General features: G+C 40.4%; 1 protein-coding gene across 1 annotated transcript in view; it reads right to left on the bottom strand.

Annotated features, from left to right (window-relative positions):
* The window catches only part of IGBP1 (immunoglobulin binding protein 1), a 38,232-nt gene extending 13,107 nt beyond the window's left edge, over positions 1–25,125 (bottom strand). Inside the window, exons 1-5 of the mRNA XM_068534054.1 lie at positions 24,893–25,125; positions 24,206–24,499; positions 16,114–16,309; positions 14,458–14,537; positions 13,627–13,739 (exon numbers count right to left, since the gene is read on the bottom strand). Of these exons, the coding sequence (XP_068390155.1) occupies positions 13,627–13,739; positions 14,458–14,537; positions 16,114–16,309; positions 24,206–24,499; positions 24,893–25,083 (874 nt within the window). The 5' untranslated portion in view covers positions 25,084–25,125. The remainder of the gene's footprint in view (positions 1–13,626; positions 13,740–14,457; positions 14,538–16,113; positions 16,310–24,205; positions 24,500–24,892) is intronic.
* Between the last annotated feature and the right edge of the window lie 1,039 nt (positions 25,126–26,164).

The raw sequence follows: 26,164 nt of genomic DNA, 5'->3' as shown, positions 1-26,164 counted from the left end.
ATACCCTGAGAAAACCATAATTCAAAAAGAGTCATGTACCACAATGTTCATTGCAGCTCTATTTACAATAACCAGGACATGGAAGCAACCTAAGTGTCCAGCATCGGATGAATGGATAAAGAAGATGTGGCACATATATACAATGGAATATTACTCAGCCATAAAAAGAAACGAAATTGAGTTATTTGTAGTGAGGTGGATGGACCTAGAGTCTGTCATACAGAGTGAAGTAAGTCAGAAAGAGAAAAACAAATACCATATGTTAACACATATATATGGAATCTAAAAAAAAAAAAAAAAAAGGTCATGAAGAACCTAAGAGCAGGATGGGAATAAAGACACAGACCTACTAGAGAATGAACTTGAGGACACGGGGAGGGGGAAGGGTAAGCTGGGACAAAGTAGGAGAGTGGCATGGATATATATACACTACCAAATGTAAAACCGATAGCTAGTGGGAAGCAGCCGCATAGCACAGGGAGATCAGCTTGGTGATTTGTGACCACCTAGAGGGGTGGGATAGGGAGGGTGGGAGGGAGGGAGATGCAAGAGGGAAGAGATATGGGGACATATGTATAAGTGATTCACTTTGTTATAAAGCAGAAACTAACACACCATTGTAAAGCAATTATACTCCAATAAAGATGTTAAAAAAAATTGGCTATATTCCCTGTGCTGTACAATGTATCTTTGTAGCTTATTCATTTTATACATAGTAGCTGGTACCTCTTAATCCCCTACCATCTTGCCCTTCCCTCCCTTTTCTCTCCTCACTGGTATCCACTAGTTTGTCCTCTATATCTGTGAGTCTGGTTCTGTTTTGTTATATTTTTTATTATTTTTTAGATTCCACATATAAGTGATATCATACAGTATTTGTCTTTCTCTGACTTATTTCACTAAGTATTAATACCCTCTAGGGGCCATCCATGTTGTTGAAAATGGCAGAGTTTCACTCTTTTCAGGGCTAATACTCCACTGTATATATATATACACCACATCTTCTATATCTATTCATCTACTGATGGACACCTTTGGTTGCTTCCATATACTGGGTAATGTAAACAATGATGCTATGAACATTGGGGTGCATGTATCTTTTTGAATTAGTGTTCCATTTTCTTTGGATAAAAACCCAGGGGTAGAATTGCTGGATCATATGGTAGTTCTATTTTAATTTTTTGACAAACTGCCACACTGCCTTCCATAGTAGCTACACCAATTTATATTCCCACCAACAGTGTACTAGGGTTCCCTTTTCTATACATCCTCGCCAACATTTGTTATTTGTAGACTTCTTGATGATAGCCATTCTGACAGGTGTGAGGTGACATCTCATTATGGTTTTGATTTGCATTTCTCTGATGATTAGCAATGTGGAGCATCTTTTCATGTTCCTGTTGGCCATCTGTATATCTTCTTTGGAAAGATGTCTACTCAGGTTGTCTGCCCATTTTTAAGTATTTTTTATATTGAGTTATATGAGCTGTCTATATATTTTGGATATTAACCCCTTATTGGGCATATCATTTGCAAAATATTTTCTCCCATTCTGTAGGTTGTCTTTTCATTTTGTTGTTGGTTTCCTTTGCTGTGCAAAAGTTTTAAAGTTTAATTAGGTCCCATTTGTTTATTTTTGCTTTTGTTTCCTGTGTCTGAGGAGACAGATCCATAAAAACATTGCTACGATTTATGTCGAAGAGTGTTCTGCCTTAGCCTTCATCTCTGTTTTTTTTATTTTTATTTTTTGGCCACACCACATGGCATGTGGGATCTTAATTCCCCAACCAGGGACTGAACCTGCGCTCCCTGCAGTGGAAGCATGGAGTCTTAACCACTGGACCGCCAGGGAAGTCCCAGCCTTCCTCTCTTTTCTTTTCTTTTTAAATTTACTTGGCTGCATTGGATCTTATTTGCAGCACGCAGGCTCTTTGTTGTGGCATGTGGGCTCTCTAGTTGTGGCTCGTGGGCTCCAGAGTGCATGGGCTTAGTTGCCCCATGGCATGTGGGATCTTAGTTCCCCAACCAGGGATCGAACTCGCATCCCCTGCATTGGAAGGCGGATTCTTAACCACTGACCACCAGGGAAGTCCCTCAGCCTTCATTTCTGAAGTGATTCTTTCTTCTTACTTCCCCCAAGTTGTCACTACAGTTCTGAGTTTTTCTAATCCTGCTTTGTATTGTTCTTCCGTGTCTTATTTAATTTTCTTAATGTCTTCCAACTCATTTTTAAACAGTATATTTTAAATTTGTTGTTTTTTGAGTGTGTCTTTCTGGAATGTTTTTTCCCCCCTTTTTCTCTTTTTTTTTTTAAATTGAAGTATAGTTGATTTACAATACTGTGTTAGTTTCAGGTGTACAGCAAAGTGATTCAGTTATATATATGTATTTTTTCAGATTATATCACTTACATGTGGAATCTAAAAAATAATACAAATGAATCTATATACAAAACAGAAACTGACCCACAGACATAGAAAACAAATTTATGGTTACCAAAGCAGAGAGGGAGGGAGGGAGGGAGGGAGAAATTAGGAGTATGGGATTAACAGATAAAAACTACTATACATAAAATAAGTAAGCAACATGGAATGCTTTTGATTCTCTCATTTTTCTCATAATAATTTTGTGTGGGATCTGACCTTGATTAATTTTCTATTCATTTTTCTCACAGCTTTATTGAGATATTTTTCAAATACCATAAAATTCACCCATTTAAAATGTACAATTCAGTGGTTTTTAGTATATTCAGAACTGTGCAACCATCATCACAATCTGTTGCTCATTCTTATGTGTACTAAGCTTTCCTGAACTTTTAGAAAGAAGTATGGTTCAGGGTGGCTTTTCTAACTTCACAGAGGCTCCCTTTCTGCTGTTTTTATGTATGTTAAAGGAATACGATGACTTGCTTGATTAGAGTTCTTGGTTCTGGTCCTCTCTGCCATTCTTATCTAGACCTTTTCTTTCCTTATTCTTTATTGTTCCTGTTCTGCTCAATTTGAATTCTATTCTCAGCAATTTCTCCTCAGTGTGGGACCGTGTATGAGTAGGGAGATCTGGTGGCTCATTTTCAAGAGTTCATTAAGGGTTAGCCTGCTCCATCCCTTTCAGACCTTCTGACCACAGGTTCCTTGTATTCATTCAGTTTTTATTGGAGGGCAAAACCCCTCCCATTTCAACTAATGTTCTTAAACTGAACTGCCACACTTTTATTTTTTTCATTAAAAATGTTTAATTGAAGTATAGTTGACTTACAATATAATATGTTTCAGATGTACAACATAGTGATTCTATATTTGTATCAATTATGTGCCATACAAAGTTATTATAATATTATTGACTATATTCCCTGTGCTGTGCATTACATCCCTGTGACTTATTTATTTTATAACTGGTAATTTGTATCTCTTAATCCCCTTCACCTATTTCACCCATCCTCCCATTCTCTCAACCACTAGTTTGTTCTCTGTATCTGAGTCTGTTTCTGGGTTTTTTAGGACCCATTTGTTTTATCTTTCTCTGTCTGACTTATTCACTTAGCATAATACCCTCCAGGTCCATCCATATTGTCACAGATTGCAAGATTTCATTCTTTTTTATGGCTTAGTGGTGCTGGGAAAACTGGATAGCTACAAGTAAAACAATGAAACTAGACCATTTTCTCACATCATTTACAAAAATAAACTCAAAATGAATTAAAGACTTAAATGTAAGACCTGAAACCATAAAACACCTAGAAGAAAACACAGGCAGTATGCTCTTTGAAATTGGTCTTAGCAATATTTTTTTTGATCTGTCTCCTCAGGCAACGGGAACAAAACCAAAAATAAACAAATGGAACCATATGAAGCTAAAAAACTTTTGCACAGCAAAGGGAACCATCAGCAAAACAAAAAGGCAGCTTAACTGAATGGGAGAAGATATTTGCAAATAATATGTCTGTTAAGGGGTTAATATCCAAAATATATAAAGAACTCATACAACTCAGTACAAACAATCTGAATAAGAAATGGGCAGAAGACCTGAACAGACATTTTTCCAAAGAAGACACAGAGATGGCCAACAGGCACATGAAAAGGTACTCGACATCACTAATCATAAGGGAAATGTAAATCAAAACCACCTCAAATGCAATGAGATACCACCTCACACTTGTCAGAATGCCACGCTTTTTAGTGAATACATGTTTGCTGTTTAGGAATTCTCCTGTTTGTCAGGTCTTTCCCATGGTCTGTCAACTCCTTCTGCCTTCTCCTACACAGATGTCCATTCCTTGTTGATCTTGTGGCTATGAATGATTTGCCCTTACCTGTTTTTATTTTGAGTTTCATGGGGATACACTGTCACTTAGTTTTGCTGTAAATATTATCCATGAATTTTTTCTTTTGTCTTTTTGCTGAAATGTAACATACATGCAGAAAAATACACAAACACAGTATAGCTCAATCAATTTTCACATCTGAACACATCCATGTAATCGGTACCCAGATTAAGACACAAAACATTACTAACTCTTCAGAAGTCCCCCTCAGGTCCAGTTCCATTCATGATCTCCCACTAAGGGTGAGCACCATACTGGCTTTTAACCAGCATATACAAGTTTCAGCCATGTCTGAACTTTATGCTCTTTTGTGTCTGACTTTTTTTACTCAAATTATGTTTGTAAAATTTAGCTATATCTGTTACTTATAAGTAAAGAACTATAGTCTGTTTAACCTTATTGCTAAATAGTATTTCAGTGTGAATATGCAAAAATTTATTTATCCATTCTACTATGTATGGGCATTTAAGTAGTGTTCAGCTTGGGGTATTACAAATAATGCTGCTATGAGCATTCTTGTACAAGCCTTTTGAGGAAATATGGTCTCATTCCCCTTAGGTATATACCTGGGAGTGAAACTGCCAGGTCATGAGGGTATACATATGTTCGACTTTTGTGCAACATTACTACCACCAACCCCCATGAGGTTCTCCATCTTTATTGTTTCCTTTCTTCCATATACTTTAAGCTTGTTTTGTTCTTGTTTTCTCCAACTTCTTAAGTTAGTACCTTAGTAACTGATTTTACCTTTCTTTTTTCTAATATAACTACTGAAAGTTATACCTTTCCCTCTCAGCACTGCTTTAGTTGTATCCCACAAGTTTTAATGTATTTCATTATCATTCAGTTAAAAATACTTCTTAATTTTCTTTGTGATTTCTTCTTTGACTGATGGGTTATTTATAAGTATGTTGTTTAATTTTAAAATATTTAGGGACTTCCTATATGTCACTGATTGCTAACTGGATTAGATTGTGGTCAGAGAACATAGTGCAATTTCAATCTTTGAAAGTTTATGGAGGGACTTCCCTGGTGGTCCAGTGGTTAAGAATCCGCCTTCCAATGCAGGGGACAAGAGTTCAATCCCTGGTTGGGGAAATAAGAACCCACCTGCCACGGGGCAACTAAGCCTGTGCGCCACAACTCCTGAGCCCGCGTGCTCTAGAGCCCATGTGCCACAACTAGAGAGAAGCCCGCGCGCTGCAATGAAGAGCCCACATGCCACAACGAAAGATCTTGCGTGCCGTGACAAAGATCCCACGTGCCACAACTAAGATCCAATGCAGCCAAATTAATTAACTAATTAATTTTAAAAATAAATTACTTAATTAAAAAAAAGAAAGTTTATGGACACTTATTTGGTGGCCCAGAATATGGTCTAAGTTAGTGAACATACCACGTGCATTTGAAAAAAGGTGTATTTTGCAGCTATTGGATATATTTTTCTATAAATGTCAAACAGGTTAAGGTGGCTGTGAGTTTTCTCCAGATCTTTTATGTCCTTACTGATTTTCTGTCCAGAAATTCTTTCAGTTACTGAAAGAGAAGTATGAAAATCTCTAACTATGGCTGTAGATTTGTCTATTTCTCCATTTAATTCTATCAATTTTTTCTTCATGTAATTTGAAGGCTGTTATTAGCACAAACATGTTTATGATTGCTATGTCTTCCAGATAAATTGCTCCTTTTATCAGCACTAAATGTCCTTTTGAAAGTCCAGTAACACCTTTTGTCTTGAAGTCTACTTTATCTGACATTATATAGCTACTGCAGCTTTCTTATGTTTACTGTTAGCATGGTATATTTAAAAAATCTTTTTACGTTCCACCAATCTGTACCTTTATATTTAAATGCATCTCTTGATAGGAGATCAAGAGGGTGGTGTAAGAAGATGTGGAGTTCACCTCTCCCCACGAACACATCAAAAATATATCAACGTGTGGAACAATTCTCACCGAAAACTAACTGGAAATTGGCAGAAAGACTCCTGTACAACCAATGTTGTAAGAAAAATACACAGAAGTCCACAGAGAAGCCTGGGCTCCACTCATGAGTACCGCGTGGGTAGACTGCCCCCAGGTAGGGTAGAGAAACCAGTAGCCTGCTGCCCTAGGCTACTGGTTTCATGCAACAGCCATGCTGTGCTCTCCAGCCAGAGCTGAAAGAATGTTCTAGCCCTGCTCACTTCATGCCACAAGCATGGCACTGGATCTAGGGTGGCCAGGACCTGGGAAGAGACTCGACTTTGAGATGGAGAGGTGACCCAGCCCTGGGGTGGAGCCCAGGTGGGGCAGCAGTGGTGACCATTGCTGGAATTTACTCAAGAGGTGCCCCAGAAGCAGCCCACACTTCTGATGGCAGCAGAGCTGCTGGGTTTCCCACAGCCGCTTTGCTGCGTGTGTACCCCAGCCCAAGCTGAATGTTCTGGCCCTGTTCACTCCATGCCACAGTGTGGCACTACAAAAAAAGGAAATTACAGGCCAGTATATTTGATGAATATAAATGCAAAAATCCTCAACAAAATATTAGCAAACCAAATCTAAAAATGTATAAAAAGGATCATACACCACGATCAAGCTGAATTTATTCTAGGGTCACAAGGGTAATTCAATATATGCAAATTAATCAGTGTGATATACCACATTATCAAAAGGAAGGATAAAAATCACATGATCGTATCAATAGATGCAGAAAAACCAATGTGACAAAATTCAACATCCATTAATAACAAAAACTCTGAAAGTGGGTATCAAGGGAACATATCTCAACATAATAAAGGCCATTTAGGACAAACCCACAGCCAATGTCATACTTAATGGTGAAAAGCTGAAAGCCTTCCCGCTAAATTCTGGAACAAGACAAGGATGCCCATTCTCGCCACTTCTATTCAGCACAGTATTAGAAGTCCTAGTCACAGCAATCAGACAAGAAAGAAATAAAAGGCATCCAAATCGGAAGGGAAGAGGTAAAACTGTCATTATTTGCAGATGACGTGGTACTATATCTAGAAAACCCTAAAGTCTCCACCCAAAAACTATTAGAACTAATAAATGAATTCAGCAAGGTTGCAGAATACAAGATCAATATACAGAAATCTGTTGCATTTCTATACACTAACAATAAAATATCAGAAAGAGAAAGTAAAAAAAAAAATCCTGCTTGAAACTGAATCAAAAAGAATAAAATACCTAGGAATAAACTTAACTAAGAAGGTGAAAGACCTATACTCTGAAAACTATAAAACATTTATGAAGGAAACTAAAGATGATACAAAGAAATGGAAAGATATCCTGTGCTCTTGGATTAGAAGAATTAATGTTATTAAAATGCCCATGCTGTCCAAAGCAACTTACAGATTTAATGCAATCCCTATCAAAATACACATGATATTTTTCACAGGACTAGAACAAATAACCCTAAAATGCATATGGAACCACAAAAGATCCTGAATTGCCAAAGCAATCTTGAGGAAAAAGAACAAAGCCAGAGGTATAATGCTCCCAGACTTCAGATGATACTACAAAGCTACAGTAATCAAAACAGCATGGTACTGGCACAAAAACAGACACACAGATTAATGGAACAGCATATACAGCCCAGAAATAGGCTATGGTCAATTAATCTATGACAAAAGAGGCAAGAATATACAATGAAGAAAAGACAGTCTCTTCAACAAGTGGTGCTGGGAAAATTGGACAGCTACATGTAAAACAATGAGATTAGAACATTTCCTCACACCATATACAAAAATGAACTCAAAATGGATTAGGAGACCTAAATATAAGACCTGAAGCCATAAAACTCCTAGAAGAGAATATAGGCAGAACACTCTGACATAATCGTAGCAATATTTTTTTTGGCTCTGTCTCCTAAGGCAAAAGAAGTAAAAGCAAAACTAAACAAATGGGACATAATTAAACTTAAAAGCTTTTACACAGCAAGGGAAAATATTGACAAAATGAAAAGACAACCTACACAGTGGGAGCAAATATTTACAACTGATGTGACCCATAAGGGATTACTATCCAGAATATTATGAACAGCTCATACAATTCATCATCAAAAAAACAAACAACCCAATAAATGGGCAGAAGACCTGAAGAGACAGTTTTCCAAAGACATACAGATGGCTAACAGGCACATGAAAAGATGCTCAACATCACTAATTATTAGAAAAACGCAAATCAAAACCACAATTAGGTATTACCTCACACCTGTCAGAATGGCTATCATCAAAAAGTCTACAAATAACAAATGTTGGAGAGGATGTGAAGAAAAGGGAACCCTCATACACTGTTGGTAAGAATGTAAATTGGTGCAGCCACTATGGAAAACAGTACGGAGGTTCCTCAAAAAACTAAAAATAGAACTACCATATGATCCAGCAATTCCACTCCTAGGTATATATCTAGAAAAAATGAAAACACTAATTCGAAAAGATACATGCACCCCAGTGTTTATAGCAGCACTGTTTACAATAGCCAAGAGATGGAAGCAACTCAAGTGCCCATCAACAGACGAATGGATAAAGATGATGTGGTATATATATATGTATATATGTATACATACATACACACAGAGAATGGACTATTACTCAGCCATAAAAAAGAATGAAATTCTGCAATTTGCAGCAACATGGATGGACTTGGAGGCTATTATGCTTAGTGAAATAAGTCAGACAGAGAAAGACAAATACTGTATGATATCACTTATATGTGGAATCTAAAAAGTAATACAAATGAACAGATATGAAAAACAAAAACAGACTCACAGATATAGAACACAAACTTGTGGCTACCAAAGGGGGCAGAGGAAAGTGAGGAGGGACAAATTAGGGGTATGGGATTAACAGATACAAACTACTATGTATAATATAGATAATCAACAAGGATATATTGTATAGCACAGGGAATGATACTCATTATCTTGTAATAACTTATAATGGAGCATAATTTACAAATATACTGAATCATTTTGCTGTACACCTGAAACTAATATTGTAAATCAACTATACTTCAATTAAAAAACAAATAAAATGCACCTCTTGTAGACAGCATGCAGTTGAGTCTGGTAATCAATCTCTGATTTCTAATTTGAAGGTTTACTCCATTTATATTTAACATAACTACTGACATGGCTGGATTGGGATTTACCATTCTGCTATTGGTTTTCTGTTCATCTCATCTGTTTTTTGTTTCTCCATTCTTTCTTGCCTTCCTCGCTTTTAATTTCTCCATTGACTTTATAGCTTTCTCTCTTTCCATTATTTTTAAAAAATGCACCTTAGTTTTAGAGCAGTTTTAGGTATACAGTAAAATTGAATGAAAAGTACACAGCATTCCTATATACCCCCTGCCCCACACAGACACAGCCTCCCCCCACTATCAACATCGATCCACAGTGGTACATTTTGTTATAATCAATGAACCTACACTGATGCCATCATTATCATGCAAAGTCCACAGTTTACATTAGGGTTCACTCTTGGTGTTGTACATTCTATGGATTTGGGCAAATGTATAATGACATATATTCACCATTACAGCATCATACTGAATAGTCTACCTGCCCCCAAAATCCTCTGTGTTTTGCCTATTCATCCCTCCTTTTCCTCTAATCCCTGGCAACCATTGACCCTTTTACTCTCTCCATAGTTTTGCCTTTTCCAGAATGTCATGTAGCTGGAATCATACAGTATGTAGCCTTTTCAGATTAGCTTCTTTCACTTAGTAATACGCATTTAAGGTTCCTCCATGTCTTTTTATGTCTTGATAGCTCATTTGTTTTTAGCAATGAATATTATTCCATTGTCTGTATGTACCACAGTTTATCCATTTGCCTAGTGAGGGCATCTTGGTTGCTTCCAAATGTTGGCAATTATGAATAAAGCTGCTATAAACATTTGTGTGCAATTTTTGTGTGGACCTAACTTCAACTCATTTGCGTAAACACCAAGGAGCATGACTGCTTGATAGTATGGTAAGAGAATGTTTAGTTCTGACAAACTGTCTTCCAAAGTGTCTGTACCATTTTACATTCCCACCAACAATGAATGACAGTTCCTGTTGCTCCATTATCCATGCCAGCATTTGGTGTTGTCAGTATTTTGGATTTTGGCCATTCTTACATGGGTGTAGTGGGATCACTGTTGTTTTAATTTGCAATTCCCTAATGACATATGATGTTGGGCATCTTTTCATATGCTTATTTCCCCTCTATATAATCTTCTTCCGTGAGGTGTCTAAGGTCTTTTACTCATTTTTAAATTGGGGTGTTTAGGGACTTCCCTGGTGGCGCAGTGGTTAAGAATCTGCCTGCCAACGCAAGGGACACAGGTTCGAGCCCTGGTCCAGGAAGATCTCACGTGCCGCAGAGCAACTAAGCCCCTGTGCCACAACTACGGAGCCTGCGTGCCACAACTACTGAAGCCCAAGTGCCTAGAGCCTGTGCTCCACAACAAGAGAAGCCACCGCAATGAGAAGTCCATGCACCGCAACAAAGAGTAGCCCCCGCTCAACGCAACTAGAGAAAGCCCGCGTGCAGCAACAAAGACCCAATGCAACGAAAAATTAAATAAATAAATAAATAAATAAATAAAATTGGGGTGTTTAATTGAGGCATTACTTCACTATCTCTGGGACCCACTGTTTCAAATGGGAAGGTGACAACAATTCATATCATTGTTCTTCTGTGTGTAATATGTACTTTATCTCTGGCTGCTTTCAAGATTCTCTTTTTCTTTTGTTTTCGGCAGTTTGACTATGATGTGCCTATGCTTGGTTTTCACTGTATTTAAAACCTGCTTAGTTAGGGCTTACTGATATTTCTAAATTTCTAAATTTGTGTTTCACAGATTTGGGGAACATTTCAGCCATCATTTCTTCAATTTTTTTTAATGGCCCCTTCTCTTTCTTCTCTCCTACTGGTATTCCAATTGTACATATGGTAGACCTTTTTACATTGTTTCACAGGTCATTGAGGCTCTTCATTTTTAACCAATCTTTTTTTTTTTTCAGATTGGCTTATTTCAAGTTAACCAACCCTTTCTCCTGTCATTGCCAATCTGCTATTAATCTCATCCAATTTAAAAAAATTGAAATATAGTTGATGTACAATATTATGTTAGTTTCAGGTGCATTACAGTGGTTTGACATTTGCATACATTATGAAATGATCACCACCATAAATCTGGTAACCATCTGTCCCTACACAAAGTTATCACAATATTATTGACCACATTTCTTATGCTGTATATTACACCCCCGTGGCTTTATTTATTTTATAACTAGAGGTTTATAGCTCTTAATCCCCTTCACCTATTTCCCCTCTCCAACCTCCCTCTCCTGTGGCAACCACCCGTTTTTTTCTCTGTATCTATGAGTCTGGTTTGATTTTTAAACTTCAGATATTGTACTTTTCTGTTCCAGAATTTTTTGTGCATAGTTTCTACTTCTCTGAGATTTCTTACCTTTTCATTCATTACAAGTATATTTTCCCCTGTGCCCTTGAGCATAGAAGTAAGCTGCTTTAAAGTCCTTATCTGCTAATTTCAACATCTGAGTCTTGGGTTGGTCTTCATTGATTGCTTTTCCTCTTGAGTATATAAGTCACATTTTCTTTCTTTTTTTTCCCCGTATGTATAGTAGTTTAGGACTGAATCCCAGACTTTGTGAATGGTTATGTTGTAGAGATTACGAATTCTGTTCTGTTCCTCTAAAAAGTACTGATTTTTCATTTTAGTTAGTTTTCATTTGTCTAGAACGCAAATTCCAAATTCTGTTTCCTCTGCATTGGGCAGTAGCTGGATTATCCATTCAGTTATTTTAGCTCTATCGAGGGTGCTTGGAGTCGATCCTGTATAGCTTAGTAGTCTGCCAGAGATTTGGGCAGGCTTTATACAATTAGGGCTCCTCCTCTGTGGTTCTCTCCTGGGATATCGTCTCAGTTTTCAGTTGCTACAGTCACCCTGAACTCAGTTCTCTCCTTCCTCATCCGATAAGACTGGTTTCTATCCAAGTTTTACCTACATCCATATTACAGCAAGTGCAGCCTGCCCACGGGTGAAAAGCTATAAAAAAAACAGGAAACCTTTTCAAATGACCACTCTTCTCTTCGTTACAGTGGAAAGAGCATTGGAAGTGGGAATTTTAGGGCCTGTATTAACATCCTGGCCTGGCCACTTTCTAGCTATGTTTACTTTGGGTTAGTTCTCAGACACCATTTCCTCATTCTAAAATGGGAGTAAGAATGTTTGCTTCATGGGGTTGTTAAGAGTATCAAGTGAGATAATACATGAGATAAGGAAAATAGGCTCAGAGGGGCTAGATGATATCCTATCTAAGTGGTAGGAGTAACTGGTTACTCCAGATCTGTCCATGCTTTTTCTGCTATGCCATATTGCTTCCATCTTTCTAATGACTACCAGCTCCACCTTTCCCTCCCAAAGACACCTCCAAGTACCTACCATGATCTAATTACCAAACTGAGCACCAAGAACACAGTAAGCCAAAGTCCTTGCCCTCAAGAAGTTCCAAGTACCGTTCCTTTCTTTTTTTAAAAAAATTATTTATTTATTTATTTTTGGCTGTGTTGGGTCTTTGTTTCTGTGCATGGGCTTTCTCTAGTTGCGGCGAGCAGGGGCCACTCTTCATCGCGGTGCGCGGGCCTCTCACTGTCGCGGTCTCTCTTGTTGCGGAGCACAAGCTCCAGACACGCAGGCTCAGTAGTTGTGGCTCACGGGCCTAGTTGCTCCGCGGCATGTGGGATCTTCCCAGACCAGGGCTCGAACCCGTGTCCCCTGCATTGGCAGGCAGATTCTCAACCACTGTGCCACCAGGGAAGCCCCCCTTCTTATATAAGTGTTGACTGCCCTACAGTCTATGTCTGATTTTGGTCACCCTCAGGGCCTTCAGATAGCTGTTTTGTTATATTCTGTTCAGTCTGTAATTGTTATCTATAGGAGGGGTTGGCCTGATAGAACCTACTCTGCTGTTACCAGAAGCAGAACTGCTATTTATGGATTTTTGGCTTTGCTATCTAGCTGCTCAGTCTGTTTTTATGCCATGATATTTGGAGAAATTAAAAAACTACGCTGTCCCACTGCCCCCATCCTCCCCAAATCATGTGCTATTTATTTTAATAATAAATGGAATAAAATACTGACTAGAATCTTTCTATTACTCAGAATCTTTGTCCAGATTTCTTTTGCTTCCAAAGGGCAACAATACTTGGTCTGAATTTAATTGCTCGAGAGTTAGGGACCAGTAGTGTAGTAGTATAACCACTCTCCTCCCACCCCTCCATACCTGATGTTTTCTTGGCTATACCCTGATCGGGTAATGCTCCAAATTTCTGATGCTGTTCATACCAGTCGTTCACTGTCATAGATGCCAGACTTGGATAACCAGCTCCAAATACTCTGCAAGAATCACACTGCATTTAGAAAAGTAAACATAAATAGCTCTATTACAAAGCCTCTTCTCTTTAGTGATAAAGCCTGTGTCTGTTTCATCCTTGCTCCCCTACCCAGCTATCTTCTGAGGATTTGTGCAAACTCCTGTTAGGATATGTAAAAAGAGGCATCCAGGAAGGAGAATTAAAGGCAAGAGCTTTCATGAGAAGATAAATAGCCCAGAATCATCTCCCAGTAAGCAATCCTGGAGGCTAATGCCCCCCAGAGGAGTGATGATACGATGGAAGGAGTATTTATACTTGCAGGGTATAAAAGATACACAGAGGAAGAAGACTCTTCTGCCACCCTATGGAAAAGCATCCCAAAACTCAGAATTAAAACCTAGATAGGCAAACATGTCCTTTTGAGAACTGTAGCTGAAGGAAACAGTGGGAAACAATTTTAAGGTCTACAATTCTGCCTTAGATTCTTTTCTTCTTTCTGTTTTTAATTAGTTAATTAATTAATTTTTGTTGGTTTCCTTTCTAGCCTATTTTTAAGCTCGAGTTTGTGAGGGAAATGTCTGATGAAGACAGACAGAGAAAGTTATCAGAGGAGATAATATCCCTCTGATGAAAGAACAGCCTCCCCAGGTGAAGCCATTACCTTCTGTTACTCATGCACTGTAAATGAACCATAAAAGCAGGGGGCTTGCAAAGGCAACCCACTTTTTAATACTACCTACTTGGCTTGGGCCATGTTCCGAGTGAGAACAAACGGTTTCATTGGAGGCCTGTCCTGACGAGATGAGTGAGAAGTTGATGCCTAAAAAGGAAATTAATTATCAGAAGTGTACTTGTCATTCTGCCCACCCCACTATGCAGGCTCTTATGTCTTTAGGTGCTTGAAAAGCCCTATTTATCAGTCTCTAAGATATATCTTCAGAATACTAATGGTGGAGGTTGGTTAGCTCTCCTGAGGTGGCCCAAGTATCTTGCTGGAAAGGAAGGAAGAGAAAGCTCTCCCAGGAATCATTTCACCACAAGTGAAAAATTACTTGACTTTAAAATACTCCCCTCCAAAGAGGAAGATTCCAAAGCCTTCTTCCATGTTCCATCTAAAACCCTTGAGCTCAGTTTGAAGCCCCTTTCCTTAGCCTGGCCTTCAGTGCTAAAGCTGAATTATGAAGACCCTTCTGCTAAAACCCTGTCCAATGTAATTTTGCTATTAATTGTCATGAGCTCCCTAGGGTGTTTTAGAAGCGGATGTTCCTAAATGCAAGGGGGGGGGGAAGAATGGGTTAGTATCTTTCGTATATAGGTGCATAGAAATGTTTCAAGGAAACTTGGCTGTCCAGGGGCACACCAAAACAAACTATGGTCAAAGAAAAGATGTTCACTTGGTTCTAAACTCCATCACTTCCAGAGCCAACCCCAATACCAAATGAGAGAGCATAAAAACAAAAAACTAAGGAGATGGGAGGATCCAGAAGAGTCCAGCCTCATGATGCCTGAAAACCACTCATCTAGATATGCCCATGGGGCCTTAAGGCTTTAGAATACTAATTGTTCATTCTTTGATCCTTTCACACGAGAAACTAGGTTGATGTTACCCTGAGGCAAAAGCTCCTGGGCTAATTAGTGCAAATCGAATTAGCAAGAGGTTTCTCTGAGGACTTAAATGCCTGCGACTAGCTGATAAATTCAACTCAATTCATGTTATATTCTGAACCAAAAAATAAGTGGCAGCAGAGCCTAAGATTTTGAAGCAGCAGCTCCAAAACACAGTTATGATCTTCAGAGACAGCGGGGTTACACCAAGTTTTCTTTACCAATATGCCCGACATTTTGTGCACAGAGATGTCCTTGCTGTGTTTCATACTTGGGTGACCTAAGGTGTGAGAGTGTAGCATTGTGTAAGGTTAAATCCTGGTTTCTCCCCCAACCTAACCACATTCCATGTCTTTTGCTTTATCTTCTTTTTACTCTTTTCTCTCTCTTCTCCAGTCACACTCTTCTTCTTCATTCCCATCCTATCCCTCTTCCTGTTTATTACAGTCAAGCACAGGTTTTCAAGGCCCACCTCTCTATGCCTTCCTTCAGCAGTCATGACTGCTCACAGCCCAAACCAATTTTCACTTCAGAGAAGCCTCCCTCCCTCCTGGCATGTCACAAAATTACAAAAGACTGGAAGTGTGTTACAGGTTAGAAAGCACTGGGGAACGATACTATAAGCTAGAAAGCAAGCTATCCTAGTGAACCTTCAGCCTTCCTCCACTAACCTTAATAAGAACAATGATTTTATGGAGACTTAAAAGGATTTTAGTTTGATTACTCTCCTGTAGAAGATTCAAATCTCGGACAGTGGCTTTTTGAGCGATATAGGCAGTGACCAGGCTTACCTCTTTGGAAGGGTCTTTTCCTCTCAGGATCTTTATTTCCTGGTCAATGCTCTCAATCTCTTCTAAGCTGATACCAATCCACCTTCGAAGGTGAAGGAGGTAATATTCACGAATACGTTCATCATCTGCTTGACCACTTTCCACAGCAGATTTCAGTGCAGACAACCTATGCTCCGCCTCCTTCTTCTGCTTGTATCTGTTCCACAGAAACGCATTAGCCAGGAACTTAAAAATAAAGAGGTGTTCCTTCAAAAGCAGGCCACAATACAATTTTACCTTTACAAATGACCAGGGACACCGATTTCCATTTAGGCAAAAATACAGATTATATGCCTCAGAATTTGCCACCAAGGCAGTTCTCTCAAGACGAGAAGGCAAGGAAGGGATCAGCAGAAGGTGAGAAATACATTCTGAAACCAGAAAAATATCGAAGTAACCTGATCTGAGCAACGCTTCCCATCATATTTTGAGATGGGAGTGCCTTAGTAATTTTATGACAACAACCTTTACTAGGTTGGGTGCTTAGTATATACAATGTCCATTTGGGAATTACAGCTTCAAATAGTCATAGAATCTTAGGGGTCATTTACCTGCCATTGACGCAGGAATTCCTTGTGAAACAGCCTAAAAAATGGTCATCTCTTCTTTTCTTCTGGGCAAAACATTTCCAGCTCCTCTAACTCATCCTAGTATAATTTGAAGACTCATATCCACCTTGCCTGCCTTTTTCAAGATGCATTCTAGTATGTCATCTACCACTCATTGGACAACTATTTACTGAGTACCTGTTGTGACTGGTACTGTTCTCAGTGCTTGAGACACAACAGTGCATACAAGAAAGTCCTTGCTCTCCTGAAACTTTCACTCTAGTGTGAGAAGACAGCACTTCTAGTGGTGAAGTGCTCTGAAGAAGCAAAAAAAGCAAGGTAAAGTGGATAGAGTGATGGTGCGAAAGTAGGGGTGATCAGGAGAGACTTCTTTGAAGAGATGACATTTGAGCAAAGACTTCAAGGAAGTAAGGATGGAAGCCATGCCAGTATCTGAAACAGTGTTCTAAGGGGGAAAAGCAAATATGAAGGTCCTGGGGTGGGAGAGTGCTGGCCTGACATGTTTGAGAAATAGCAAGGAGGTCAGTGTGGCTGGCATGGCGTGAAGAATAATAGGAAGTGAGGTCAGAGAGATAGCCAGGGCCATAATTTGTAGAACCCTGTAGGCCAAGAAGACACAAAATATCAAATGTCATGGTATTTTGAGAAGAGAAAGCCACTGGAAGCTTTAAAATAGAATACATGAAATGAACTTTTTTTTAATGGACTACTCTGTTGTGTGTAGACTGTGGGGGGGGGTGGGGGGTGGGGTGGGAGGCAAGGGTGGAGCAGGAAAATCAATTAAGAGGATATTGCCACAATCCAGGCAAGAGACAGCGACTTGAAATAGGGAGGTGGTGAGATGTGGACGTAATTAAAATATAACAGTATTTGTTGATTTATTGGATGTAAGGTCTTGAGGCAAAGAGAGGAGTCAAGGGAAAACTCCACAACTTCCAAGAGAAGTATCTTGAAATATCTATGTCTGGAACCCCACTCTAGACCTCCAGAATCAGACGCTCCTCTGTGGGTGTTCACCCAAATCTGGAGTTCTTAACCTGAGGTCCACGGACAGAGTTTGGAGGGAGGGGTGTTCTTGAACTCCCCCAAATGTTGTATAGAATTCTACGTGTATGCTTCTTCTTCTTCTTTTTTTTTTTTTTTTTTTTTACTGGGGAGAGTTTAAGGAGGTCCATGACCCACAAAAAGTCAAAAACCTCTGCTCTGGAAACATTCTTTATTATAAAAACTTTTAGGCTCTTCTGCTCCTTTTAATCAACAAGTGGGCACTTTATGTAATGTTACAAATAACTGTCACAGCACCATCATAGGTGGCCTTCTGAGTAAAACACTACACAGGTCAATTCCTAGTTCATGAATGCTATTACAGATATCACTTGAGAACATTTAACTCTGGTGCCACTCCTACCCCCACCCTCTTTCCTGGATGTACCTAAGTCAGGAAAAAAAGAAAAAAAAATACACACACACACACACACACACACACACACACACACATATATATATCAGGGCCTTAGAATGTATGTAATCCAGGGTAAATTCTTGGTTAGTCTACTGGGCCTTTGAATAAGGTTCCTGTGCTTCCTTTCCCATCCTCTGCATGCATGCGGTCTAGTCACACTCTCTGGTCTTTCCTTCTTCTCTACTTCCTTTGCTTCTATGACTTTGCTCCTAGTCATCTTTGGGACTTCTAAGTTCCTGAACTCCTATTCTTTGAGGCCAGTGTTTTTTAAACCTTTCTGTCTTAGCAGAAGAACCCTTTCTTCTTATGAGAGCTTATTTGGAACTCCCAAAAGTAATAAAAGATAAAATCCGCCTTGGATAAATCAGAGGAGGGCTCCCAACATGCCCCCTACCCAGGCACTGTGGTAGAATCTTAGGGCTCGAAGGAACAGATTGTAAACCACCGTCCTAGACCTCTGTCACTGTTCTAGATTTCCTATGGTGAGCCACTGCATGCAAACACTCCCTATCACCCTAGAATTCCCCAGTGCCTGTCACCCTTCTGACTCTGGGCAACTTTCATCATTCATTCCCCTTTTCTGCTCCCAAGCTGCTGAAGAGAGGTAACGAATTACAAATTTGTGTCAAATGAGTCAACTACAAATTCATATGATCAAACTTCAGCGGAACGGTCACTCTTGTTCAGCTATCTTTTTGCTCATCTTTTGTGGATTCCATGCCACCATCATGCTCACCAGATGGCCAGCCAATGTAGAAATTCAATTTCCCTTTTTACCTTAAAATCTCTATAGCTTCACCTTTCCTCCTCTCCTCTTGCCTTTAAGGAGCTAATGTTGTTTTTACCATTCCACTTTGGCTATCAATCCTGTCCCCACCCACATTCTTCCAAGCCTCACTCAATCAATCATCCTCCCTGTCATTAGCAGTCACAATTTTTCACCCTACTGGTGCCTTTCCCCTATCCTAGAAACACCTTCCCTCGATCCATGTTCTGCCTTTTCAAATGACCACTCTTCTCTCTTTTCTAAACAGCACTAGAACTGGGAATTTGAAGACCTGAGTTTAAAGCCTGGCCAGAAATTGGACTGGTCACCCCAGGTCTGACTCCAAAGCCCAGGCTTTTTCTGCTATACCATATTGCTTCCATCTTTCTGATGACCACTCTATCTGTCCTTCCCAAAGATACCTCAAGTACCTACTATGATCCAATTACTGGTTGGGTACCAAGGATATAATGATATAATCAGGATACTAAGGATATAATTAGTCAAGGTCTCTGACCTTTAGAAGTTCCAAGTCTAGAAAATAACAGATTGTTATGGCCTTATAAGTAACATAAACTAAGTGCTACAGTATCTGGGAGGGGAGACAGGTAGAGAGAAGCTTCAAAGAGGACATGACATTTGTCCTCTCTCTTCCCCAGGCTTCTTTCTATAAGTACTTTTACCCGTACCTTGTTGAGTCTCTTACCTCTGCTCTTTCTTTCCTCTTCCTTCTCCCTTAATTTGCCCCAAGGTTTTATCCTTGGCTTTTTTTTTTTCTCTCTACATGTTTTTTCTTGGCAAACTATCCACACCCAGCGACACGCCTGAATTTTTAGCACTAGCAGCAAAACAGTCTGATAAGTTTTAGTTACACATTTCCATCTGTCTATGGACATGGCTATCCAGTTGTCACTTGAGGACCTAAATTCAGTAAATCTAAAACTAGACTCATTACTTGCCCAGCTTCTACTTCTCCATTTCTGTCGAAAGAATGTAGGTACAGTTAATCAAGACTTACACTTACACCTCAAAGATGGGAATTAGAGTAGAGAAGATACGTGAAGAAACAGGTTTTGAGGGAGAGAGAGGACATACCATTTAGGTGTTTTATGTAGGATGGCCTCACTGTGTAAAGTCATGAGGTGGGGGGTGGAAGACTTACAGAAACTAAATGAGGATTTGAACAATTTGTTTTCTAATCATATAAATGCTTCTTGCAAAAGTGATATCTCTGATAGTTGTAACTTCATTTTTATCACTTCTTCCCAGTTGAAGTACTATTATAACACGTTAACTTGTCTTTCTGCCCCTCTCTTCCCTTTCAATGTTCCATACACATCACTTCCTTACAGTCCTCCAACCATACTACTCTTAGCTTCTGCCAAATCAGACTATTCTCCATTTCCTGTACACACCTCCAACTACCCTGCCTTGGGCTTTTGCTCATGTTGTTCCCCCCTGCTTGTCAAGAATAAATATTTTTTGAGCACCTTCTATATACCAAGTGCTGTGCTAGACATACCACAGAGAACAAGAGAGAAACGGCTCCTGCTCTCATGGAGTATACATTCTAGTAGGGGAGAAAGACAAAGCCCAGAAAGACAGATAAATGAAGAACATTCTATGCAAAGAGAACAACATGTACAAAGACTCTGTAGAAGGAAAGAACTGGATCTGTTCAGAACTGAAAGAAGGCTATTACGGCAGCAGTCTAGTGAACAAGGGGAGTATGATATATGATGAGATTGGAGAGAGGCAGATGCCAGATCATCCAGGTCTTTATAGTTAATGGCTTGGATATTTCAGATGAGAGATGCTGGTGTCCTAGATGAAGGTATGATAGTGGAGAAAGAGAGAAACAGAAGGACATAAGGTACATTTTGTAGCTAGAACTGGCAGGCCTTGTTGATGGACTGGATATGGCAATTCAGAAGGGAGGAACTGAAGCTAACTCCTAGGTTTCTGGCTTAAAACCTGGGTGAGTGGTGGTCTGTTTATTGAGATGGTAAAGACATGAGTGTGGGGGTACATTTGGGGATTAAAAAGCCAGCAGTTCAATTTAGGGCATGTTAAGTTTGAGATATCTGTGAAACATCCATGTATGGTGTTCAAAGTCACGAGAGGTCTGGGTTAGTGATATAAATATGGGAGCCATTAGCGAAAAGATAGTGTTGGTATCTCGTCTGTCAGGCATTAAAAAAAAAAAGGTCAAAGATCAAGCTTTCTAACCAAAGAAATGCAAATCAAAACAATGAGGTATCTTTCCTGCTTGCCCATATGGATTTTCTAGGTGTTGCCATTCAATACTGTTGCAGTGGGACATGCTTTGAAACTTTGTTATTGTGGAAAGCAATATAATTACCATCAAGAGTCAAAATATTCAAACCTTTTGATTTAGGCACTGGTCCTTCTAGAAATCTGTCCTACAGGAACAGTGACAGATGCAGTTATGTTTCCTCATAACATTACTTAGAATAGCAAATAAAAAATCAACCCATAAACAGGTTAAGCATTTGACAATAAAAGATTAGTTTAAATAATTATGATATGACTGTAAGCTGGAATACTATTTAACCATTAAATACCATGGCTTCAAAAGACATGGGGAAATCAAAACAGGATGTTAGGTTTTAAAAAAAAGGATAAAAAAACTATATTTATGGTATTCTTCCAAATTTATTAACTAAAATAACTATGTATCTGGAAGGAAATACATCAGATAGTTAACAAAGGTCATCTCTGAGTGCTAGGATGAAGACTTACTTTTAATTTAAAAAATGTTCTGTTTTCCAACTTTCTACAATGAGTATTATTACTTTTACATTCAGGCTAACCTGTAATTTGCATTTTTAACCATCCTTCTAGTCTCACCTCAAATGCTACTACATTCGGAAACCTTTTCCTTAACCCTCCAACCAGATGTGATCACTCCCTGGTCTTTGTCCACAACACCATTTGTATCTCTCTAGTGCATTTACAGTCTTTTTTTTTGGATATATTACGATTATTTGGATACCAAACTCACTGTTTAAACTACCTGTTATATGCCAACCGGCTGCCCCTACCTTCTTACAAAGGACATGATACTGAATTCCACTTCATATCAGTCTATCCCGTTTCCTCAAAAATCATTCTCTGTCACTCACTAGCTCTTAACCATACTTTATTATTCTTTAAAGCCCTTACCACCTAAAATCACATTTTTATTTAGTAGCTTACTGTCTGTCTCCTCCAACAAAACAAGAGCTCCATGAGGCCACGGACTTTGTCTGGGTCTCCATTACTTAGCACACAGTAAAGGCTCAATAAGTATGTTAAATGAATCAATCAATTTTCAGCTCTCTAGACCAGGCCTCTCCTCTGAGCTTCATGCTACAGACACCTTGACTTGGGTGTCTCCTAGGCACCTTAAATGCAACATGTCTCCATATACAATTCATACTCTCCCCTATCTGTTCTTCCTCTTCTATTCCCCCATCTCAATGAGTTCCACAGCCACCCACCTACATCAGAAACATGGACATCTTCCTTGTTGCTACATCCTACCCTACCTGTCACAACCAATTGATCGTTTTCTGCAGATTCAACCCTATAAATAAATATATCCCCTCCATCCCTTCTGCCATTGCAGTAGTAAGGTCTCATCACCTCTGTGACCTAACTGGATCTAATCTTCTCCCTCAGAATGCTTCCTAACTGCTGCCAGAGTATGCTAGTTAAAATGCAAATATGACCTTGCTACTCTTTAAGGAAAAAAAAAAAAAACCTCCAGTGGATCCCTAGTCACCAAACAAATCTCAAGCTCTTTAGCATGGCCTAATAATAGGTAACATTCATAGAATATTTACTATGTGACAGATACTGTGCTAGCTGTTTTATGTGGTTTATTTTATTAATGCCTCTTAACCCTATGAGATAGGTACCACTGTTACTTAGACTTCACATATGAGGAAACCTGAGGCTCAGACAGGTTACATAAGTTACCCAAAGTCCAATGGCTTATAAGTAAAGCTGGGTCTCAAACCCAGGTCTCTCATTCCACGACCTGTACTCAGCTACAAAGATACGACAATAGATGACTTTGAGTGCTTACTGTATCAGACAATGTGGTAAGAGCTTTTTATGCATTTCTCTTCTATTTTATAGGACCTATTATTATCCAATTTGACATCTGGGGAAATTAAGGCACTGAGGGATTAAGCAATCTACCCAAAATCAGAATGATTAAATTTTGGAGCTGGGATTCAAACCCCTTTCCCAAGTTCTCAGGAACAAGGTCGTTCTTTCACCTTCCTCACACCCCAAGCTCTCCTTGGTCTGAAACCTACAACATTCTTCGGCATCATTCTTTCCCCTTCTTCAACACCCACTTTGTGTTCTAGCATCACCTAATTGCTTACAGTTGTTCCCCACCCCAGCACTGTGGTCTTTAATGTCCCTGTAGCTTTACTAATGCTATTATCTCTGCTGGCTAAAGCCCTCCTTTCCTCTTCCTCTAGATGATACTCCTATGCATCCTTAAACAACTCATCACAGGAGTCACCTCGTCCAGGGAGCCTTCTCCTCTCTCCTGCTCCCTCTTTGGTTAGGTGCCCCTCCTGTCTGCTCTCCCGATACCTTGTGCATTTCCCTATCACATCATTTTATAATTTATACCGTTTCTATGCCTCTTTTCCTCACCACACTGTATGCTCCTCCAAGGCAGAGACCACCCATATTCAGACAAATGCCCATACTCAGTTTGAATCCCCAGTGCCTAGCATAGCTCCTAAACACTGTGAGCGCTCTTGGTAAAAAACTAAACTAAGAGAGTAAGCAAGGTGTTCAAGGTCACATAATGAAGCTATGCCAGTACTAAGATTAGTTCAGGATGTTACACACCTGATCCAGTATTGTTAGAACAGAGCTTCTCAATCAATTGACCATAAGTGGACTTGTGCCCTTCAGAGATACTTACCTCACTGTACCATGTGAGTATTGCTGTGCTGTGATGTGGGAGAGACTGGGAGACACTCTGCTAAACTACATTGCTGTCGTTGGCAACCATAAGGTGCTACGGGTCTGACAGTTAGGTATGATCATTTCAACCAAGGCAGAGGCTTCTTGAAAAACTCAGGAGTTTGCTCTCACCAGGGCCTATGCTAAATAAGAACCCAAAGAGTGACACACACCATTGTTTCCCACCCCCCCAGAAAAAAAAACATGCACCCCTCCCCCGCAACAGCACTGCCATTGGGCAGTCCTCAAATGACCCACCTCTCTATTTTAGCCTGTCTCTGGGATGCCATAGCAACGAGGCTAGGATAGGCCATGGAGGAATCAGCAGTGTTATTTTCGGCGGAGTTGGTCTTGGTTTTGGGCAGCTCAAACTCTGCCACATGATAGTATTGGCACTGAGTTAAGTAGTTTAAAAAGTGTTCTCGAGCCCACTGCAAATGATCTAGACGCTTGCTGGGGTTGACTTGTTTCATGGCGAATGCTCCTTGAAATGCTGGCACCATCAGGTACTTCAGATCGGTGGAAGCAATCTCTTCCAAATCTTCATTTCGGCTGGAAAGAGCAAAGAGGAGGCTGTGAAGTCTGGCTGGGCATTCAAACTGTGGCCCTGGCTTCCTGGGGGAGGGAAGGGCTGGGGTGGGGGTGGGGGTGGGGGTGGGACAAAGGGAGGAGGCACCGGGAACAGCTGCCAGTTTTCTTCACTGACAGTGGCTGAGCGCTCTCACCCAATGCCTATGCAAATAGCCAACACTAGGGAGCAGAGTCGTGTGATATTAAAGATCTCGGAAGAGAGGTGGAGAATGTAAACAATGTACACAAGGTCGCAGTGGGAGGTAGGAAAGAAAGGCTCCGGGTTTTAAAGGTCTCCTGCACCCAGGATCAATGGTTCCGCCCTTGGTAACTATTATTACCTACGTTCCCAGTCGTACTACCCTCTCCCCATACCTGAACAAGTCGAGCTCCAGTAACATTTCGGCAGCCTTCTTCAGGAGGTCCAGTCCCTTGAACACCTTATCTTGGATGATCCGGGAGCCGGTGGGTTCAGTCGCGACTTCCACTTCGTCCAGAAGCTGCTTGCTGGTTTCGAACAGCTCGGGGAGCCGCGGCAGCAGTAACTCGTCTTCGGCTGTTGCCATCTTGGAGCAGAGAAGAACACGGAAGACCTCACTTCCGGCCCTGGGACAGATGGGCTGGGCTGTCAGCAACGAAACCGGAAGGGGCGCAGCATTGGTCCAGTGGCTCCATTGCTACCCAAGCGTCGGACAACTGCCAGAAGCGGCTTTTAGCTAAACCTAGCAACCGTTTCCATAGACTCATTTTACCAGGCTGCCTATTACCAGTAGTAGGCATCTGTTACAGACACACAACGCGCAAACAAACAAGCAAACCCTAGGTGCTGCTTTTCGCGTGGCCACTCGTCGCCGATCCGGGTCTGGGCAGTGCCGTAGGCTCTGAAGCGCGGCTGTGACGAGGCTGAATTCGGAGCTAGGGCGGGCGCGAGAGGGTAGGCGCGGGCGCGCCCCCGGAGTCCGCCAGGCGTGCGCCTTACCTCGCAAGGCTCTCCCTGGCCTGAAGGGCCGGGGCGGCCAGGGTCGTGCAAATAGCGCCCCCCTCCGGCTTCCGTCCACCCAGCAGCTGGAGCTCTGGGTTCCTCCCAGCCAATCCTCGCCTGCTCGCTTCCCCGTCGCTTCACCCCTCCTACACACACACATTTAAAAGTTACTGTTACCAACCCCTTTTACACACACACACATTCAAAAGTTACTGTCACCCCTCCTATACACACACACACTTTCAAAAGTTACTTCCTCTGTGAAAGCTTCCTTGAGGCCCTGTCCCCCGCCAAATGAAAATTTTCTGTGCATCTCTATCAGAACACCTACCACACTGTATTACAGCTAGTGACTTACAAATCTATCTCCCTTACCACTATGAGTCTGATTAATTTTTGCACCTCTCCGGCTAGCCCAGTGCCTGGTACTTATTAAGTGCCCAGTGTCATTATCTGAATAGAAAAATAAGTGATCGGTTTGGAAAGCAGCTCAATTACGCAGAACTGCGCTGTTCAACACGGTAGCCACTTGCCACACGGGGCTATTGAGCATTTGAATGTGGCTATTTTGAATTGAGATGTGCTTTCAATGTAAAATATACACCGGATTTTGAGAACTTATTACGAAAAAATAATGTAAAATATCTCAATAATTTTTACACTGA

This window comes from Eschrichtius robustus, chromosome X (genome assembly GCF_028021215.1).
Source record: "Eschrichtius robustus isolate mEscRob2 chromosome X, mEscRob2.pri, whole genome shotgun sequence".
Lineage (NCBI taxonomy): Eukaryota > Metazoa > Chordata > Mammalia > Artiodactyla > Eschrichtiidae > Eschrichtius > Eschrichtius robustus.
Note: the sequence above shows the minus strand (reverse complement) of the source record. Positions and strands in the feature narration are given on the sequence as shown.